Source organism: Prionailurus bengalensis, chromosome E2, assembly GCF_016509475.1.
Source record: "Prionailurus bengalensis isolate Pbe53 chromosome E2, Fcat_Pben_1.1_paternal_pri, whole genome shotgun sequence".
Taxonomy (NCBI): Eukaryota; Metazoa; Chordata; class Mammalia; order Carnivora; family Felidae; genus Prionailurus; species Prionailurus bengalensis.
Window position 1 is genome coordinate 19,234,392 of NC_057352.1, and position 13,732 is coordinate 19,248,123.

The 13,732-nt window shown below is 48.4% G+C and overlaps 1 protein-coding gene and 1 long non-coding RNA gene across 4 annotated transcripts in view; both read right to left on the reverse strand.

Moving 5' to 3' along the window:
- Positions 1-146: 146 nt before the first annotated feature.
- Positions 147-5,266, reverse strand: LOC122494127. The gene is made up of 4 exons (XR_006300110.1): positions 3,614-5,266; positions 3,426-3,463; positions 802-873; positions 147-497 (listed from the first exon to the last, which is right to left on the reverse strand). It is a non-coding gene; the product is annotated as an uncharacterized LOC122494127 (long non-coding RNA).
- Positions 5,267-8,781: 3,515 nt separating this feature from the next.
- GARRE1 (granule associated Rac and RHOG effector 1) overlaps positions 8,782-13,732 on the reverse strand; it is an 83,832-nt gene continuing 78,881 nt past the window's right edge. For all 3 annotated transcript variants that reach the window (XM_043599066.1, XM_043599065.1, XM_043599067.1), the window contains 3 exons: positions 13,444-13,581; positions 11,852-11,930; positions 8,782-11,402 (listed from right to left, as the gene is read on the reverse strand). In XM_043599066.1, coding sequence (XP_043455001.1) covers positions 11,094-11,402; positions 11,852-11,930; positions 13,444-13,581 — 526 coding nt within the window. In that variant the 3' untranslated portion in view covers positions 8,782-11,093. The remainder of the gene's footprint in view (positions 11,403-11,851; positions 11,931-13,443; positions 13,582-13,732) is intronic.

Genomic DNA, 13,732 nt, shown 5'->3' on the forward strand with positions numbered 1-13,732 from the left:
TGGGCTGATGGCTCAGAGCCTGGAGCCTGTTTCCGATTCTGTGTCTCCCTCTCTCTCTGCCCCTCCCCCGTTCATGCTCTGTCTCTCTCTGTCTCAAAAATAAATAAAAACGTTGAAAAAAAAATTAAAAAAAAAAAAAAGAAAAGGAAAGCTGGAAAGGGTGCTGGAAATTGGGGTTGCAATTTTGAATAGAATGGCCAAGGTTAATGACTAATGAGGTGACTTTTTGAGCAAAAGCCTGAATAAGGTGAGGAAGCCAGCCACTTTAGATGTCTGGGGGGAAAGTGCTCAGGCAAAGGGAAGAACAACTGGAAAATTCCCCAGCGAGCACCCTTAGGTGTTTCAGAAGCGGAAGGAGGCATTGTGGCTGGCGTAGTGTGAATGAAAGAAAAAGAAGTTGAGTTCAGAGAGGGAAGGAAAGCAAGAAGACCACAGAACTTACAAGACCTTGTGAAAACTTTGGTTTTCTGAGAGCGACAGGAAGCCATCGAAGGGATCTAAGCAGTGGAAAGACATCATTTGACATGTTTACAAATTACAGACCCACAAGGTAGCAGGAATGGAAATGAGGGTAACAGATTGGAGGCTACTGCAACAATACAGGCCAGGGATGAAGGTGACTTGGGTCAACGTGGTAGGAGTTGGGTATGGTGATCTAGACACACTGAAGAACTGAGAGAGAGAAAATGAACAACCAAGGGTAACATCCACTTTTTAACCCAAGATCCTGGAAAAATGGAATTGTCATTGCATCTTGGGGAGATGAAAATTTGGGGCGGGGGGGGGGGGAAGATCACAAACCTTATTCGACATCTGAAGTGTAGGTGTTGCATTGGGTATTCATGACTGGAGTACCGGAAGAGAAGGTTCCAGCTGGAGGAAAGACTTGGGAGTCATTAGTGAATACATTGCATTTGAAGTCATGAGCCTAGATGAGAGTCTGGATGAAACAGAGTAAATACAGCCAGAGAGGACAAGAGATCCAAAAACTGGGTACTCAAACTGAGCTTCTCCATTGCCTGGTCCCCCTAGAAAGGCCAACCATCCAGGAATATGTCCTGTCCTGATGCCCCCCCAGGCCTAGGTCTTCCTCCAGCCCACCTCCCAGCTCCATGCAGTCACTGTCACCTCTGACCTCTGCAAATGGCTTTTCCTTTCCTGCCCAGAAATATTTGGCATCATAAAGGTGAAGAAGGAAAACAGGCTAAGGCTGAAGACTGAAGAAATGAGTGGTCAGCAGGACTTTACAGGGAACAGCTCCGTCCACATGGTCCTTGTTTACCCTCAGTTTCAGGTCAGCTGTCAACTCAGATTTAACTGAGCTCCCCATACTCAGCACAACCCTGACAATGCCGAACAGCCTCTGTCCTACTGGAGTCGCTGAGAAATACTCCAGCCGTGCAAGCCAGTTGTCTACACAGAACAGCACTCCTGCCCCTAAATCCTATGTTTTGTAATCTCATCCAAGGAAGGCCAGTCTCAGTAGCCATTGCCTCATCATCACTTGCCCTATGATTCTCCTGATGACTCTAACCTAACAGTAGCCACTGACTCCTTTTTTCTAGTAGGCTCTCTTTGGTGACCACAGTGGATGTCTGTTGTCTTTATCCCAAACCACTACGTTCCATCCTTGTGTTTCTTCCTCTGCCTTCCTGATTGCATCAGAGATAAGCCAGCCGAACAAGTGCCGGCAAGAGAAATTCTGTGTTTGGTAGTGTTAAGTTGCCTTTCTGAAAGAGTAGACCTGAGGACCAGTCCCTGGTGTCAAGGAAAACAATGTAGAGCGTGAACCCCAGAGAGGTACAGGACCCAAGTGCCTGGGGCTAGGCCTCTTCTGTCTGCAGCTGGAACATAAATCAGTAATTTTTCTTAGTGTTGATGTTGTTTGGAGCTGAGCTGTCATTTACAACTCCCAAGTCTTTCCAAAGGTTTTATGGGTGTTCACCTAAGCACTGCCACACTGTCTTCTCTAATGTCTTCCAGTCACTTGAAACCTACAGGTGCTACTTTGGTTACTGAAGAAGAGGCTGGAGGTAAATCCTGATGATTGCCTTTTTGAAGAACTCATCTTTTTTTTTTTTTTTTTGAGACAGAGAACAGGGGAGGGGCAGAGAGACAGAGGGAGAGAAAGAATTCCAAGCAGGCTCCGCTCTGTCAGCGCAGAGCCCAATGCAAGGCTCGATTTCATGAACTGTGACATCATGACATGAGCAGAAATCAAGAGTCAGACACTTAATCTACCGAGCCACCCAGATGCCCCTTGTCATGTCTTCTTTCACCTCCAGCAGTTTGGCCTCTGTGATTCCAGCAGGTTCAATGACTCCAGATTTCCCAATAATATTTTAAATTTAACATTGGGCTTTGAAAGCCCAGTTACATGGATTTTCTATATTAGCAGAAAACTATATTGCTATCCGGAGGGCCATAAGGAAAGAAAACAAATAGGAGGGGACAAAGGAGATCATTATTACTTGACAGCCATTCGTCATCCAACTACTAACATGGTTAAACTTCTGCCAGTTTACTGTGTTTGGAGCTCTGCGCTAAATGTTCTCCCATATAATCCTCATAGCAGCCCTGTTAACAATCCTGTTGTCCTCCCCATTTAACAGACAGGTTGAGAAATCTGAAAATAGCCATTCTGTTGCTAAGTGGAAAATCAATCCAAGTTTGCCTGCCTTCTGAGCCCTTTTCTTTATCGCAATCCTGTCCTGCCTGCCACGTTCTGGCAATTCCCCATCATCACAGTTCTGTTTTAACATCAATTAAGCCTCTGTGATATTTTTTTTTTTTAACGTTTTATTTATTTTTGAGACAGAGAGAGACAGAGCACGAACAGGGGAGGGGCAGAGAGAAAGGGAGACACAGAATCGGAAGCAGGCTCCGCGCTCCGAGCCATCAGCCCAGAGCCCGACGCGGGGCTCGAACTCACGCACCGCGAGATCGTGACCTGAGCTGAAGTCGGACGCTTAACTGACTGAGCCACCCAGACGCCCCAAGCCTCTGTGATATTAATTCTGATTGACAGGGTAGAGTTTTAGTGGAAATGGCCAAGAACGGCATCTCAAAGAGAAAAGACAGCAGCAAGGGAAAAAGCAGGGAGGTAGGAAAATTCAACCACCACATTACTACTGGTCCCTTTGGACCGAATCTAAGGATTTGTATATGGCAGCATGGAGAAACCCACCAGGAAAGGTGCAGTGTGTAGGAGGGTGATTAGTCCTTGGAGCGTGAGGTTAGCATCTCTGATCGAATCTTGGGAGATGGTTTGGGATTTGGGAATTTGGAAAAATTTCAAAGTAAGGTAATTTTACATTCTCACAAAAGTTAAGCCCTACTGTTTTCTACCACCATGACCACCACTGCTACCATATGTTGTGCCAACCCCTGTCTGCAACCACCCAGAGAGTATAGTGTTCAGATACCTGAGGATCCTGGCGACAGTGAAGCTTGGAGCGTTTGACTAAACCACAACAAAAAGAAAATCTGGCTCAGAAAGTTCAAGTGATCCTGCTCGGCCCTGGGCATCTTCAAGGGCCCTCAGCAAGACAGACTGGTCCGGGACAGAGGATTTGACAGCGGAGGCAACTTAGGAAGTCAGGGACAGTCCTACCTCTGCAGGATTTAATTTCAGAGCCTAGTGCAGCCTTGAAAAACCAGTTGGCTCCCATTATTTGTGAAACTAGCACAGCTCCAAATAAGAGCCCTGTTCTACAGATGGGGAAACTGAGGCACGGGCATTTATATATGTCAGGCCTTAAATCGGAGTAGCTGGGCAGGAGTCAGGCAGGAGCAGGAAACATGGGAGCACCGGCATGTATATGCAGGACGAAGTCCGGGGGAGGGAAAGGTAGGTGGAGCGCTAGTTCTGCGGCTGAGTTGAAGGAGCCCACGGGAAGGCGGGGCTATCCACGCGGAGGGATTTTTTCGAGCTTCCCCGAGAGCTGCGCCCATTGGGATGCTGAGTCATGGCGACTTGCCGAGGGATTGAGAATAGCGCCTCCAAAGAGCTCCGCGGAGCCCCTAGAGCTGGCTCACTCTCGGGAGAGGGCGGTGCGCACGATCTTTGGCGCAGGCAAGGCGGGTTCGGCGCAGGTTGGAGGCGCTGATACGCACGCATCTGCGTGTGGGCTCGCACGTCCGAGAGGCACGTGTGCGCATGTCTCCGCGCGGGGTTGGAAGCTAGGGTGCAGAGAGAACTAGCAAACGTCTCAGTCCGCACGTCTGGAATGGACGTGTGCGCGCATGTGCACAAAGGCTGAGTGGGGCGACATGCGCACGCGCACTCGCACTCGCACGCGAGCAAAAAACCCGTGAGTGGGCTCATCAGCGCCTCCAGCCGGCCAGGAGCTCGTCCTGCGTCTCGGTTTTCGCTTGCGGCGGTGTTTTGTCCTTTCGGGATGTCGTCCCCAGATTTTCCCTGTGACTCTATTGTTAGGTGCTTTAAAAAAATTCCGTACCGCACAGAGGCATATTTCCACGAGAATGGAAAACTCTATAGAGTTTGTAAAAAGCTGTATAATCCTACCCGCAGTTCCTAATGTCAGTCTCATCTCGCACTTCTGGTACAAACGCTGGTTATCATGTATTATTCTTTTAGTTTGATGTGAGAGCTAATTTTAAGTTATTTATTATTTTTATAAATATAATTATAATTATAAGTAATTATAAATAACAATATATAAATAACATATATAAATTAAATAATTATAAATAAATACTAAATATAAAATTAGAAATTATAATTTATCTATGTTTACTTGGCATCAGAATTTGCTCAATGATTTGCGCGTCAATGCCTCTTTTGGTCTGGCTCCTCTGGAATTGCTTCTCCCATTCTGCACCCTGGCCATGTGGCCATGAACAAGACTTGTTCCTTGCTCTCATGAGGCCTCCCTTCTAGTGAGAGGGTCAAAGGCAAACATGGCTCCAGGGGAATGCTAAGTGCTATCATGAAAAACAACCCAGGTAGAGGTTGGGCTCTGGCCCAAGAGAACAGATGGAGGCAGAAGCAGGGAGCATTTGTGGGAGCAGCAGGCAAGTGGGCACCGGGGGAGGCAATGTTGAGGTAGCAGAGGTGTATGGGAAACCCTGAGGCCAGAGAGGGAGAGGCAGGAGTCAGGTGATGACCAGGTTGTGGGCAGCATATTTAAGAACATAATAGAATTCAAATATACTTTGGGGGCACCTGGGTGGTTCAGTTAAACGTCAGACTCTTGGTTTCAGCTGGTGAGGTGATCTCGAGGTTGGTGAGTTCAAGCCCCCATCGGGCTCCACACTGACAGTGCGGAGGCTGCTTGGGATATTCTCTCTCTCAAAAATAAATAACCTTAAAAAGAATTCAAGGGGCGCCTGGGTGGCGCAGTCGGTTAAGCCTCCGACTTCAGCCAGGTCACGATCTTGCGGTCCGTGAGTTCGAGCCCCGTGTCGGGCTCTGGGCTGATGGCTCAGAGTCTGGAGCCTGTTTCCGATTCTGTGTCTCCCTCTCTCTCTGCCCCTCGCCCGTTCATGCTCTGTCTCTCTCCCAAAAATAAATAAACGTTGAAAAAAAAATTAAAAAAAAAAAAGAAAAAAAAAGAATTCAAATGCCCTTGTAATGATAGGCTTATAGGACTTGCTGGAAGAGGAGAATAAAGGAAAGAGGAATCAAGAATGAATGTCTTCTAAGAGTTTTGCCAGAACAGCTGGGTAGATGGAGGGTGGCCTCTTAACAAGGAAGGGAAAGATGGGGTTGTCTCCCCTAAAAGACTATGAGTTTTCTCCTCCAAAGAAGACATACCGATGGCCAAGAGACACACGAAATGATGCTCAACATCCCTCATTATCAGGGAAATGCAAGTCAAAACCACAATGTCACCTCATACCTGTCTGAATGACTAAACTAAAAAACACAAAAAACAAACGTTGAAGAACATGTGGAGAAACAGGAACCTTTGTGCACTGTTGGCGGGAATGCAAACTGGTGCAACCAGTGTGAAAAACAGAATGGAGGTTCCTCAAAAAATTAAAAATAGAACTACCCTGTGAGTCAGTAATCACACTACTGGGTATTCACCCAAAGAATATGGAAACACTAATTAAAAGGGATACATGCACCCCTATGTTTATTGCAGCATTACTTACAATAGGCAAATTATGGAAGCAATGTGTCAATAGATGAATGGATAAAGAAAATGTGCTATCTATATATATACACGTGGAGACTTCTTCAGCTGTAAAGAATGAAATCTTGCCATCTGCAACAACATGGATGAAGCTAAGTATGGTGCTAAGTGAAATGAGCCAGTCTGAGGAAGACAAACACCGTATGATTTCACTCATACGTGGAATTTAAGGGACAAAAACCAAAAACCAGACTCTTAACTATAGAGAACAGATGGTTACCAGAGGCGAGGTGGGTGGGGGGGATGGGTGAAATAGGCGAAGGGGATTGAGTACACTCGATGTGCATGGAGTACAGAAGTGTTGAATCACTATATTGTACACCTGAAACAAATATAACACTGTAGGTTAACTACACTGGAATTAAAATAATTTTACCAGTTTTCTCATTCTTTTTTTTAATGTTTATTTTTGAGTGAGACTGGAAAAAAGCACGAGCAGGGGAGAGGCACAGAGTGAGAGACAGCGAATTTGAAGCAGGCTCTGTGCTGACACCAGAGAGTCTGATGTGGGGCTTGAACCCATGATCCATGAGGTCAAGACCTGAGTTGAAGTCGGAGGCTTAACCGACTGAGCCACCCAGGTGCCCCGGAAATAAAGTAATTTTTAAAAAGATATTAAAAAATAAATACAAGACTGAGTTTTAAGAACAGAGATTGCATCTTCTTTGCAGCCCTGGGTTCTAGCAAGGGCCTTGCCCTTAGATGACTTTATTAAATTAAAAAAAAAAAGTTTTTTTTTTTTGAGAGACAGCATAAGTGGGGGAGGGGCAGAGAGAGAGGGGGACAGAGGATCTGAAGCAGGCTCCGTGCTGACAGCAGCGAGCCCGATGCAGGGCTTGAATTCACAAACCACGAGATCATGACCTGAGCCCAAGTTGGAGGCTCAATCGACTGAGCCACCCAGACGCCCTAGCCTTGAAGTGACTTTAGATGTGGAAATGAACATGACACTCTTGAAACAGTCCTTTCTCCTCACTTATGCCCACCTCCCAAACTCAGGCTCAATATTAGCCACATCCAGGAGCCTGGCCCGGGAGGTTCCTCGACACATGTGGCTGGGAGGCAGCTAGTCGTGCTTTCCACATACATGGCTTTTGGGCATTTGAGGAGCTCGCCATTGGAAGGGTTTATTTCCTCAGTGTTTCCAGATCAGGAAGCAGTCACAACAGTGGCCACACGGTGTGCACAAAGGGCCATCCTCTCACAGTGTCACGATTGGCATGCTGTGTTTCAGCTACACTTTTTAAAAAATTATTTATTTTTTTTAAAAGTTTATTGACTTATTTTGAGAGTGTGAGAGAGAGAGAGAGGGAAAGAGAGAGAGCGGGACAAGGGAAGAGAGAGAGGATTCCAAGTAGGCTCTGCACTGTCAGTGCAGAGCCCCACATGGGGCTGGAACTCACCAGCTGTGAGATCACCACCTCAGCCAAAACCAGGAGTCGGATGCTTAACAGACTGAGCCACCCAGGCACCCCCCTACACTTTTTTTTTTTTTAACGTTTATGTATTTTTGAGAGAGTACAAATGGAGGAGGGGTAGAGATGGGCCGACAGAGGATCCGAAGCAGGTTCCGCGCTCAGCTACACTCTTTGAGCTGGACGCCCTACTTTCCCAGGATCCCCCAGGTGGAAACGGAGGGTCACCAGCCTCACAAGGACCCTCTTGCTGTTCAGGCATAACATCTGTTCAGCTTTCCACTCTCACCCATCCGGCACATAGCCTGGCCACAGAACTCTTCTGTCTCCATCACTGTTGTGAATTGAAACCAGTGAACAGCACTAAGTACTGGTGGTAAACAGAGCATGCTTGAATAAAATGCTAGCATTTTAATAGGTACTTCTGGTGTATTTCCTATCACACTCATGCAACATAGCTGTTACTAAGTAACCTTGTCCTGAGGTGCACTTAGAAGGCTCTGGGTCTTGGTCCCCATGCTCAGCTTCTGGGCAGAAAGAAGCCTTAGTATTTATACTGGTAGGTTATAGATTAATGCTTGTATCTTTTCCCGAGGCCATGAAAAAAAGCTTCAATCAAGTACTATCTTGCTGTAAATGAAAAGTTTGAAATTCCCCTGTAACCCACCCTCCCTTTGTGGTTCCCACTGAACAAGCTTCCCATTGCTTAGCAGGAGGGCATCCTCCAATGAGACTAGTCCTTGTCCCTCCCTGTAAGGTATGATCTCCTTGCCAAATATGGGGTTCCTGGTGGAGCAAGGGGAGAGCTCATCCCTGGGTCTGCTCCTTGGAAAGGCTGGTTGGGCAGCTCACAGCGCCCCTGGCTGGTGGAATGGGGGTACTGGCGGACCACAACACAAGGAGAGAACTTGCATCCCTCCAGGTGGCTCCTTCACCGTGACGCTGGCTCTAACCCTCACAGACGTCTATCCGGATCTCCTTTGGCCTTAGGGAAGCTGGCTGGAGACGTGCGGTAGTTGTCTGCTTCCTGCCCACCCATCCCAGCTCATCCCAACACTCCCAGGGTTCTTTCCTCTTGCGAGGTCTCAGAATCAGAGGACAAACTGACCTCAAAAGCAATGTGGGTGCAGCTTTTCAAAGTAATGAATCAGGCAGGGCTTCTCACATGTCTGCTGCAGTTCATTTTAAACAGAGATACAAGATATTATTAAATGTATATTTTTAATAAAGCCAATAGTTATTTTACTTATAGGAGCTTTAAAAGTAAGATACAAAATGTAGAGTTCCAGTTTGGAAGCATTGTAACTATTCACACGATGTCCTGCTGATGCCCGAGCAAGGCGGCCACGCCCGGCCATGCAAAGGACACACACACTCACACACGCACACACATGCGCTTTGGCGAGACCCCTCTGCCGAGCGCAGCACCTGGAATAACCAGTGTTCAGAGCAAGGTGGTGCTGAGAACACAGCACCTGCAAGGAGACCACACAAACAGTTTCACACAGTCTCACAGCCCACGGAGATGCAATTACGAAATGTCCTGCTTAGTCGAGCAAAACAGACTGGAAAGTGACAATTAGCGGTGTCGACGTCACCTGCACTGGGGCGTCAAGGGCTGACCTCTGTCCAGGGTGAGGTCCTTGGGGAGGCACTATTAAAACAAGAGTACTTCAGTATAATAGAACTTGAAATACAAGGGACTGGGGACACGTTACTGAAGGGAACAGAAAACTATCTTACGAGGGAAACAGCCACAAACAACTTCAACAGAGATTAGTGCACACACCGACGGCTAACACAGACAAGGGCCACGCGGGGTGGGCGCAAAGCACGTGCCTGGAAAAGTCTATGTACAAAATAGTTCTCTGTAAACGTGGTGAGGTGAATGTTCGGAACCCGCGGTGAAAGGATCAGAAGTACAGGCAGCAATGGCAACCCCCACAGCACAAAAGACGACACCCGAGCCCTGGGAGCAGCCTGGCAACACAGTGCTAAGAACTCAGATGGCTGGGCTCAGACACCCTAAGGGTCCTCTAGAATTGGTGTGTATACATACATATACGTATATCTTTTTTCTTTTTGGTATTTTTAAATATAAATTTACTTATATCCGTAGAAAAATGAGAACATAAATGTGTTATTACAATCTTCGCTGGAAAAGCTTATGTGGAGTTAGAAAGAATAAACCATTTATTAGTAGTTAACATATATATTAAAATGGTTTAATGATTTAAGAAAATATAAAAAAAATATTAATACTGTCAAACTTTCATACCAGAAAATATTATGGATTTTTCTCAATTAGACTTTTTCAAAGATGAAATATGAAAAATTTAAATAAGTTTTATATAAAGAACTTCTGTAACCTCAATTAATATACAGTGGGATATGTCTATTCTATATAGATATATTTATTATTATTTCTCAATTTAAGCACCATTCAATTCTTCTGGATCCATTCTGGCTGGAAAATATCCTTAAATCCACAGGATGTCATCTATTTAATGGCACATGTTAACTGAAAATGAGGTGGTTTTTTGTTTGTGTTTTTCTAAAGAAAAGACTTTAAATTAATTCCTGTCTACATCGTAATTGGTTTGTCTTGAGCCAGCTCACAAATGTTACTGCAATTTCAAGTGCAGGTGCGTCTGTGCAGCCTCCTGACCACACCCCCACGTTCCGAGACCGTGTCAAAGCCTCTGGCCATGTGTGGATCTGAGGGCAGCAGGTGCAGCCTGACTCTGCACACGGACAGCAGCCAGCTGGCTCATCTCCATGCACCATCAGGAATACGCCTCTGACATCAGTTTTACGATCCTGCTTTTGTAAATCCGGTAAAGACTGCACCCCTTGGGTGCTGCTGGGGTGGCGAGGGGCTGCCCACCCACAGAAAACCCAGGTGATTGCTTCCGATCACAAATATTCTATACTTTGCCCATTTTGTTTAAGCTTAAATAAAGATAGTGTTGAACAAACCTCCAGCCTCTATATTTGTTATCTTAAAATCTTCAATGCATTTGGGGCAGGAGATGTTTTAACTAAAAACCTATATGAAAAATAGCTATAAAATACAGTGACTGGTGTGGTCATCACTCAATGCGTTAAGAAGGGGGAGGGGAGGGTTTCAGAAGAATGGCCAGTTTTGCTCTCAGCCTTTAGGCCTGATGCCTTCCCAACACACACAGTGGGACTACAAACTAGAGAGCTGTGTTTCTCAAAGTGTGGCCTCTGGCCCACCTGCATCAGAATCACCGGAGGAGCTTATTAAGCTCGAAGATCCCCCAGCATCTCCCTGAGGGTCAGAAACCTGTCTCCAGCTGGCCCTCCAGGGGTCCGATGCCTCCAAAGTTTGAGAAGCCAGGCCTTGAAGGCTTGGAGCTGCCAACTACCCCCATCCCCAAGGAGCCCTGCCTGGGACAGGGGTGCACTGGTCCTCTGGGGGGGCTGGTGCCAGCTAGTCAGGGTGGGGATGCTGGCCCCAACAGCTCTGGGCGGGCAGGCCGGCCCTGGGTCAGTACTGGGGCAAGTAGGCCGGCCGGCGCTCAGCCTTCCCGGGAAAGGCCTTGAACCCCTTGGGCGCTGCCTTGTGGGCTGGTGGGGGCGGAGGCTGCGGTGGGGTCTGCACGTAGGTGAAGGAGGTGGCGCTGCGATCGCTGGTCGCGGCCCACACCGGGGACTGCAGCATCTGCATGGTGTCGTTCCACTGGCTGCCGGGGCCGGCGACTGCGTACAGAGGTGCGCTAGGGCTCGGCAGCGTGCTGGGCACCGGGGAAGGGTGTTGCCAGGGTGCTTTGGGTGGCCACGTTTTGGTTTTGTTATCCTGAGAGACAGAAGAGGGTTCTTAGGGGCATTTCTGGCAATTCATCGTCTTTTCCCACCTCCCCAGGTCTCTGGTCCTGACGCACACCTAGGAGCCACGTGCGAGCCCCACACCTCCCCACGGCCCCGGGACAGCCTCGGCCAATCGAACCTGCAAGGACAGAAATGTTCTGTGTCTGCGCCGCTCAACACAGTAGCCACTACCACATATGGCTAGTGTCACTAAGGAACTAAGGAATGTTGCAATTGAAATAGCCACGTGTGGCTGTTGCCTGTCACCGTGGATGGCACAGCCCCAGAGCTTCCTGTAAATCTGGCTCTGAGTCAGCTGAGGTAGTTAAGAACCTGTCATTGCTTTGAAGCCCTCTTAAAACTGAAGCTTTGCAACTTTGCTCATGGTCTGCACCCCAGAGAGCCAGCCCTCCTTGGCCAGAACAGGGCCCACGATACCTGGTTCACGTCCTCCACGGTGCTAAGAAGAGGTGGTGAGGGCAGCGTGCTGGTCTCCTGTTCTCCACTGCTGTGTTTCCTGAAAGAACCCGGAGCTTAGCACGGTGGGCCCCTGGCGTCCCACCCAGCTTGCCTCCCGGGGACACACTGGCCACCTGGCTCTGGTGGCTCTGGGCACTGGTTCTAGGTGGGGAGGCCTCGGTGGGTCGCCAGTGAACGGAGCACTCCCGGAAGCTGCCACAGGCTTGGGGAGGTGGGAGTGGCAGGCGTGAAGACGGGCACTGGCCATTCCCCTGGCTCTGGCTTTTGTGAATTTATTCAACAGATACTGAATGCTCCCCGTGCCCTGGGGAAGTGGGACTTAAAAGACTGTTGGTGTGAATCACAAACATGAAAAATTTCTGTTCTGACGCTGAACGACACAGGCAGGGCGGAGCAGGCTCAGGGCCCAGTAAATCAGTCTGCTCCTGCAGATGGACAGCAGTGTCTGCAGAGGCAGTGCTGTACATCGATGTCTCACTGCCCTCTCCAGTGTCCCTTGTCTAAAACAGACATCTTACACGCTACCCCTGGTCAGTTCCACTCATCCTGCCTCCTCCTGCCTCGGTTCGCAGCACCCCCTTCATCCAGATGCTCTGGCCAAACAAAAACTTGCAGAGGATCCCTGATTCTTCTCTCTGACACATACCCCACTGCCAATTTCTCACCCTCATTTTGTTCAGTTTTCTGCTCGTCAGAAGCCTCCTTGACCCTTATATTTTTCTTCATAGCACCCAATCCATCCTGACATGTTTGTTTGTTTTAAAGCTTATTTACTTATTTTGAGAGAAAGAGAGTGAGCAGGGAATGGGCAGAGAAAGAGGGAGAGAGAGAATCCCAAGCAGGCTCTACCCTGGCAGTGCCTGACTTCGGGCTCCAACTCATGAACCGTGACATCATGACCTGAGCTGAAACCAAAAGTTGGATGCTCAACTGACTGGGCCACCCAGATGCCCCTCTTTTCTTCTCTCTCTCTCTCTTTTTTTTTTTTTTTGAGTAAGCACCGTGCCCCATGTGGGGCTTGAGCTAATGACCCTGAGATCAAGAGTTGCATGTTCCACCGACTGAGCCAGCCACGTATCCCTACTTTTAAAACTTCTCAGACCTGAATATACTCCATTACTATTTTTTTCACCGAAGAAACAGGGTCAGAGAGGGCCAGGCCCTTGTCTGGAGTTGCAAAGCCTGAGTAGAACCTGGTTGACCCGGTCCTGCTCCTCCCATAGAAAGGGCTGCCTCTCACACGACACAGTCCAGTATCAGCAGACCAGACCCTGTCTCCAGAACCCTCCCCTGCCTCACACTGGTATTTTTGGCTACCGCTTGCATTAGACTGTTCTGCCAGCAAAACCCAACCCAATGTCAAGTCACCTGGGCTACAAGCCTGCATGGTAGCCAGAGAGGACTCAGCAAGACAGTGGTGGCCGAGGCCCTCTGCCTTTCCCACACCAGGCTGACTGGGGACAATGCGGTTCCCGAGCTTTCCAGAGGAATAAGCTGTGGATCGCATTCTTGTGCCCCTCTGTCCTTTGCACTTGAAAATCTCTTCATACCTTCTCTGCTTGACAGCAGCAACGAGGTCGGGCCCTGAAAACATGGAGAACAAGCTGTCTCCGTTGGCGGAGGACGTCTCATCACTTGAGCTGGCAGAGTCTGCCTGAGCACCCGACCAGCCGCTGTGTAGGCTGTCCCTGAAAGCCAAAGACAGAAGGTGGTCCCGGGGCTCCTGCGGCCGGCCTGGACACCAGCTGGACAGCCCCCAGGCCGGCCGCCCGCCTGCCCCAGCCCTGAAGGAACAGTCTTTATCCTGCATTCATCCAACAACCAGACAGTGGTCTCTCA